Here is a 7805-nt window from a genome sequence, read left to right as displayed (position 1 = left end):
AGAGAAACCCCTGCCTGTACATCACATTTCCAACTTTCTGCAACAAAAATATTCCTCAACAGTCCCCATATAGTTTAACCATTACTTCTATCTCGGGTGGTGACAAGGGGACCAGTGATTTTTTATGCGGGTTTAAGGTGTCAAGTGATTTTTCGGAGTTCGAATGCGATACACACAGTGATAAAACACCAAAGGGTGGATAAAACGTTTTGCAGAAACCCAGATGAAAATCAGAGACTGATGTCTGCAACGCAATCCTGATTATTCTTTAGAGTTCGGAGATTGAGATGGCCCGGGTCTCGTTTGCGATTATGTTCCTTCCGTAGGACGCAGGTTGACACAGCAATGTACTGGTTTGGTTTCAGGGCGGACAGGTATCGGTGCGCGGGACTTATTAGCCCGTGGCTACTTCGCGTTCGTAAAAATAAGGGAACGTCTGTCCGCCGCATCTTTCCGCCCATCGGTGCGTTTCCTTCCTCGCCCTCTCATTGCGCAACGTTTTCACCGCTCTGACTCTGGGGACACCACGCGAAATATCGCACATCAGAAACAGAATATCACTTCCGGAACTCTTTGCGGGCCGCGACGCGATTCAGTGCGAACGCGCCGCTCATGCAGAATGTGCGATAGGGCTGGCAGGCTACGTGACAAGAGACGGTGAGGCTTCAGCTATTTAAGAGCTCGGACATCTTCCAAACGGCAAGTTGCTCGCTTCCAGCCGACCAATCCAGTCATGAAGACTTTCGTGAGTACCGTTTACTTGCCTCCAATGCCCATGCCGCCTACGTGATTTTGTTGGCTCCCTTCTACCATTTTTGATTGACGTTCAAGCACTGTTGACGAAAGTTGTGGCGTTACCGTAAGCATTTTCGGGGTTTCATACCACACTTGTGTATGGTTTATAAGAAGATCATGCATTAAAGATTAGTTGGAAGAGCTACAGGATACGGCGAACGGAGACCCCCAAGTAGGTGTGCGTTACCTTTGTCAGAATAAAGACTTAAGTACTTGAAGCTGAAAAGGCCACAGAAGCGTTGTTTCAGTCCTGGATCAACGCTTCCGGAGGCTATTTTCCGCAACATTCTCCGAATACGTAGCTCTCGAGGTATGTGCCGAAATGCCTAAAGAGTATATTAGTCGTTTCTTTCACAACTCTGAAAAATATTTTTAAAAAATAAGCAACTCTGAATTGCATTTTGTAAGGTTATTACTCAAATGAAGCAGCTCTACTCACTTTGAACGCGTGTCTGACAACTAAATACGCCCAATAATGTTGAGATTACTTCGGTCGTAGCGACACTGGGAAGCGGATGAGTGATATGCTACAAATTATGGAGGATAAGCACGAAGCGTAAGTGTTTCAACTTTTCCGTGAACTGCAACCCGCAAAATGATGAATGAACGATAGAGCTCTACGTCTCGACTGTCTTGCATGTTTCTCATAAGTAAAACATGCTGGCATCTTTTTGAGCACAAGGGACTGTTTCACCCAGGTGTTCGCCCTCGTCGCCCTTGCCCTCGTGGCGACCGCTTGCGCTGGAGGTCTGGGAGTGGGCCTCGGAGGCGGAGGCCTCGGCTACGGAGGTGGACTTGCCCTGGGCGGCGGTGGACTTGGCCTAGGAGGAGTCGGCCTCGGCGGCGTCGGAGTGGGCAGCTCGGTCGCTCTCCTGGCACCCGGTCCGCTGTTCACCAAGACTGTGGCCGGACCCTCCTTCCTGGTCAAGACGGTGCACCACGTGAGCAAGGTGCACGGTGGAGGCGCGGTCGTCGCCCACAGCGGACTCGGGGGTGGTGTAGGCCTTGGAGGCCTGGCCCTTGGAGGAGGAGGCCTCGGCTATGGGGGCCTCGGCTCCGGCGGTGCTCTTGACTACGCCCTCAAGGGTTAATAGGGTTCGGGGTGAGTTACGCTGTGAGCGTGCTTTTAAGAAACTTTGTTCGGTAAATGTCTTTACGTGTCTTTCGTGCGATGAAATACAGCCACAAAAAGTTGTCAAGAGCATGGAGCCATTAAAAATACCGTGCCAACGTTTTTCACCTAATGTAGTTCCCTACCGTTCACGCCGCGGCGAAAGCTCTAACCAAAGAAGCCCTGGGCCTCATCTGCCTCAACAGTTTCATTGAAGAATTCTTCTAGATATTGCCTACAAATTTCGTGGCTGCCAGTTTTCTGGGAGGAGGCAAAGCGTGCAACTCTTGAGTGCCAAGATTTGGTTCCAGGTTGTTCAAATTTCCTCGGCTATACGGCTGGCCTGGTCCCCCAGAGGCCACTGAGGCACCTAAAATTCCATTTTTACTATGGTTTTCTCTGTAAAATTTAATATTATCATTGTCCTCAAACCCCGTTTGAAACCGTTGCGTTAGTGAATGCACTAACAACATTTTTTTAAATTATTTCTAGATGGTGTCAGCAACGGGCGGCGTTCAAATTCACCAAGGCACACAGAACAAAGCCTGCGCCAAGAATTCATCTCGGCGGTCTCCATGCAGCTTCAGAAACGTGTACAATGCATCATCAATAAAGCCATGGCGGACTGCCAGTCTAAAAACAAGTGAAAATCTCTGTCCTTATGGTCGCATCCTCAAAAAACAAATAGCGCAGCTGGCACTAGTGGTGCAAGGCTGGAGAAACAACACAGCTGATGGCCCCTCTCCCTTCGTCGGGGCCCCGCTGTGGCATCATCATCAGCAGCAGCAGCCTACTAGGTACACTGCAGGACGAAGGCCTGTCCCATCGACTTCCAAGGCTCCGGACCCGCGTTGGTCGAGCGCATTCTTTGCCTACGAATTTCGTTATTTCATTCCAGCATCGAACAATTGGCCTTCCTCTTTTCTAGGCCCGTCTCTCTGTGTCCTCTCAGTTACCCTGGTAGTTCATCGATGGGGATTTAGCGTAATTACGTGGCCAGCCCAAGTACATTTCCTTGCCTTTAGTTGAACTATATCTTCCACTCTAGCATGTTCTCTGACCAGGAAGCTCGTTCCCTGTTTCTAAGTGTTACGTCGATCATTATTCGTTCCATGGCCCGCGGAGCCGACCTAAGTATGCTTCTAAGTTTAGTAAGCCACCAAGTTTCCGTGTCTTATGTAATCACCTGACATTTATTTCAGAAATTGCCGCTGAAAATTCTCCATGACTGGCAGGCCCGGATCATTTCGTCCACAAGCTTTCCCATCTCTCCCAAAGTGGACCCCGTTAGCACACGCCAGAACCCGCGGCTAAGTTCAATGTCAATGCTCGCCCTACGAACGCAAATGAATTGCTGCGCGCACGCAATGCCCTGATAGCTCAATCGGATAGCGCCTGTTTCATAACGCGAGTGACACAGGTTCTGTTCGGACCACGGGAAGCGTTTTTATTTTCTTTCCAATTGGTTACACATGCTATTGTTTCCAGCCGCTGCTATCCCTGTACCCCTCATGTCTTTGAGGCGGCCAAGTGGTTAAGTTGCCTCTTTCACGGCGTAAAGGTCCCGAGTTCGATTCCCGGAACCTCCCGAAAGGCACTATTTAAAGCGAAGCTTTGTACCTGTGCCCCCCCCCCCACACACACACACATACACCCCGCCCAAGAGTTCTGTCACGGCCGTTGGTGTCAACTCCCACGACGAAAGAAACGGAGCGAGAGCCCGTTGACTTACCGATTGAGCTACGAGCCCACGCGGAGACGTAGAGACAGGTGGGGAACTCACCGAGCAGATCTGCGAGTTTACCCCCTGCCCTCTCGCTGAATGCCACGTGATAGCGTCATGCGACCTCTCGCGCGCTGTGCGTTCCATTCCCGGCACGTGTAACAGCGTTCTCTTATCACTTAGATAACACCGTGCTTTGCCATACTTCTTCGTACAAGTACCCTGGTGTTCTTCTTACAGCCGATCTTTCATGGGTCCCACATATAACGTCTTTATGCGCCAAGGCACCACGTTCGCTGGGTTACCTACGTCGCAACTTGCAAAATTCACCTACTAACATTCATCTTGCCACAATTACAATTCGACTCGTCAATTTGGTCTCCTCACCAGAACTACGTAATAAATATGATAGAAATGATACAAAAAAGAGCAGCCTGGTTCAGATCACGTAACTACAATGTCAACTCTAGCATAACCCAAATAAAACTAGACCTGCAACTGCAGCCATTAGATAGCCGCCGTAATATTGCCGTTTTGTGCCTTTTCCTCAAATATATTTTCACTCATAAACGAACCCGGCTACCACTTCAAATACCTCTTTTTGTTCACGCAGATTGCGTAATCAGTCCAGTTTCTTGCGCATATACGGTACAACCAATGCATTTAATTCATCCGCACTGCCTCGGGTCATTCGCCTTTGGAATGAGCTGCCTAATAACATTACCACCATATCTAACCCCGAAACATTTCACCGTTAGCTACTCGCGCTTTACACTATTTAATGCTGTTTTAAATTTTTGTGTAACGCCTGTTACCACGATTTGCGTCTATGTTGTGTTTTTTTCCTCACAAATTGTATGCTTTTTCGCTCTGTTAACGGCCACAAGTGTCCATGTGCGGGCAAAAAGTAATCACTTTGGACTTTGAAATATGTATAATGCGTTTATAGTTTGTTGTTACGATGTTCCTGTCTTAAATTTAAGCTTTATATTATTTTACGTTTTCAAATGCCCCCTTTACTCTGTGCCCTCCAATGGGGCCTGTAAGGTTCCTATAAATAAATAAATAAATAAATAAATAAATAAATAAATAAATAAATAAATAAATAAATAAATAAATAAATAAATAAATAAATAAATAAATTGATGAATACTTTACCGAATCGGGACGTGGAGGTAGGACCGCGAGACGTCCTTTTGGGGTAACTGCCTTCAGGTGATTTTCCGTTACTTCGTACCTTGTAAGTTGCACCATCAGGGGTGACGTGCATGTACAGTATATCCGAATCACAGGAGCCAGCGGACGGCATAATTTGGCCGTCTGTGCGGTCGCGTGAATCCCATGATTCTCCGTGGAAGAGTTTTCGTGACCTGGAACCCAGTCAACGCGAATATGAGTTTCGTTTCATTTGAGGATGTCGATATTGAGAAGAATTTCTATTTCATGAGTCAATGCGTTCGTAAGTATGTGCCGGTATCGCTTTGGTGACTTCGAATGACTTGGAGAAGATGCGAACGTAAGTCGGCAGAAGGTCGTCGTAGTCGAAGTTCAAGAAGTTGGGGGCATGGAGGATCGCTTGGAGTTCAATTTTAGTTCAGTTTTAACCCATTATTTCTCCGAAACCTATATATATATACAAGTGAATGTGCATTACTATATTCGGCCGTGTTGTCTTTGGACGCTAATTATCCGAAAGAACTATGGTACACAGAAATTAGAGAACTTAATTGCCACCTTTCTTAACTAGCACCCACCTATTGTACAATTACTGCAACAAAGTACGTCATGGCTCACGCTAAAGAGAAAAATTAAAAAATTATTTTCTGTGTGGAATCGTAAAGCGTCAATCTGTGTATTTTTTCTTTTATGGATTGTCAACACTACTGTGATTGTGGCTATTTTTCTATTGAAAAACATACATTTTCGTCTTTCCTTCACGGACTTGTATTACATCTCTTTTTTTTTTCACATCGTTGCTGTGCAATGTCTCAAGTACGGGGGAGAAGGCCGCCGTCTGGCAGAAATAATCTGCTTTTTGCCTGTCCACCTGACTTATCGTTCGTCTGAATAAAATGTAACGAAATGAAAAATAGTGTAAGCGGGGGATTATGTAAGGCCTGGTTGCCAGAGAGGGGGAGGGGCGGAGTAAGCGGCACGTCCACGCGAGGCCGGGGGGGGGGGGGTAGTGGTTAGGCTTGCGTACAGCACAGATTCAAGGCGACTGGCCTCGTATGGTTGAATGCGGCGCTTACGTAGCGCGTTGTTAGCTGATGGGTTTTTGTAGAGTTAAATCTACTGTGTGGGTCGACGCAATGGTGCGAGTGTAGTGGAGAAGACTGTGAGACTGGAGCGCACGTTTGGCGCCGCAAGTGATCAGAGCTAAGCCTTGGTGATTAAGGCGTTGCTTGAGGGTGGCATGGTCTTTGGCTACTCTGAAGATGGGAGTGATAAGCGCAAGAGGAACGGCCCATTCTATTCGAGAGACGTTAAGGAGCTTCGAAAGGCCACCTATGAGAGGGACAGTGACCCGACAGAGTATTTTATCAGTGCTCAAAGATTGGTTTTGCTGAGGTCATACGCATTGGCGCCGTAAGAGAGCGTGACCATGACCACTATAGAACCGTAGTGAGGGTAGCTTTGTGAGTGGGTCCACCGAATCTCTTCTATGGTCACTGTACGGTGTGTAGAGTAGGTTTACGCTTTTTTAGCAGCTTCAGCCATTAGGCAACAGAATTTTCGGTTCCAGTTGAGACATCCAGGAGTCTGATTGGTTTGAGCGGTGAAGGTTACTTTGAAGGAGCTAGGAGGCAGTTACACGGGTAGTCCTTTTTGAGAGCTTACAGCCGTTTAACTTAAGTGGTTGACTTTTTCCGGGTAACCATTGAAGGCTAAAGACTCGAGTGAAATCGCAATGCTATGGATGGCTGTTTAAGCTCTGTTAGCATATCATCCAGTGTTGTAATTACATGTCTATGTCCACACATTAATGTCGTCTGCGAATATTACGAACACGGCTGCGGTGCATTGTTCAAGATTGCAAGAGGCTCGAGCCATTGCCATATAAAGAGAAGTGGGCCCAGGATGAAGCCCTGCGAAATTCCAAGGTAAAGGTGGAAGCTAAGATGTAGGCATCCAACCCAACCGGGGCAGGATCCGTGAAGTTGATTCTGGCGTCTTTGCAAAAAGTGCGGATATTGATTTTGGTGCGGCAGCTGAGGCCGGCCAGGGCCAGCTCCTCAGATATGTAGGTCTGGCTGTCTCGACAAAACCGTTTTCTCACGTCCACCATGGCCTGTATGAAGACCGCTGTGCCTCGTATATAAGGGGGTCCGTTGATCGCGCGGCTAAGTAACCAGAGACTATCTTGGTGCTAATAATGGAGTGGGATGCCGTTTGGGACGGGTGAAACCGTGGCTATTCCAGGCAGTCTGTGCGCCAATTAGTCGTCAGCCGTTCAATGATTTTGCACAAAACAGGAGTCAGAAAAAAAAAAGAACGCTGGTTTGCAAAGTCGTTAGCACAGGTTACAGGTTAACAAGGCTTTGAAAACTGGGTGGTCATGCTGAAGTTAAGCTGAGTTGAAAAGGTGACTTCTTCTCAGATGGTGTTAATATGTGCAAAAAGATCCAGAAACGATTCATTAGGTAAATTTTGAATGCATTTCCAGGTAACTCCGTCATGTCGAGGGGCAGATGGATGTCTAGTTTGCATGGTGACAGCCCCATGTTCGTTCATAGTGAAACGTAGGCCGTTGTAAGCTTGTAAGCAAATATCGTTCAGCATGTAGCGCGAGTCTTTTTCCCACTTCCCAAAGTATATTACAGCTTGACACGGCCCCCCAACAGTTAGGCTGGGAAGAAAAGTTGAATTCGGGTCCTTACTGCGAGTTTTTTTATCTCTTGAAAGAAAAAGGCGCAAGCCAAAGATCAAACGCAAATAAATGAAATAAAAAGTACAACCAACTTCTCCCCTCTGAAAACAGACGTGCACGCGAAGCTTGACCTCTGTGAAAACGAAAACGAATCCCTTCTACGAATATTCAAAACTCAAAACTATTGCAATCAAAAAGCAAAACCATTTTCCGACCACAACGAAACCCTTTCCTTTCGCGGAGCTTTACCAGAACGCGCGGAGAAGCGGATGAAGGGCGGCCTACCCATGCCGCAGCCAAAGACG

The 7805-nt window shown here is 47.2% G+C and overlaps 1 protein-coding gene across 1 annotated transcript; it reads left to right on the top strand.

Moving 5' to 3' along the window:
* Window positions 1-733: 733 nt before the first annotated feature.
* Window positions 734-1886, top strand: LOC144159414 (uncharacterized). Its single transcript, XM_077690891.1, has 2 exons — window positions 734-745; window positions 1494-1886. Exons 1-2 carry the CDS (start codon window positions 734-736, stop codon window positions 1884-1886), a joined length of 405 nt encoding a protein of 134 aa, XP_077547017.1.
* Window positions 1887-7805: the final 5919 nt, after the last annotated feature.

The sequence above is a fragment of the Haemaphysalis longicornis genome, unplaced genomic scaffold (assembly GCF_048455015.1).
Source record: "Haemaphysalis longicornis isolate Haplotype H1 unplaced genomic scaffold, Haemaphysalis longicornis Haplotype H1 scaffold_1, whole genome shotgun sequence".
In the NCBI taxonomy this organism is placed as follows: Eukaryota; Metazoa; Arthropoda; class Arachnida; order Ixodida; family Ixodidae; genus Haemaphysalis; species Haemaphysalis longicornis.
The sequence above is the reverse complement of the archived record's forward strand: the minus strand, read 5'-3'. Positions and strand labels throughout refer to the sequence as shown.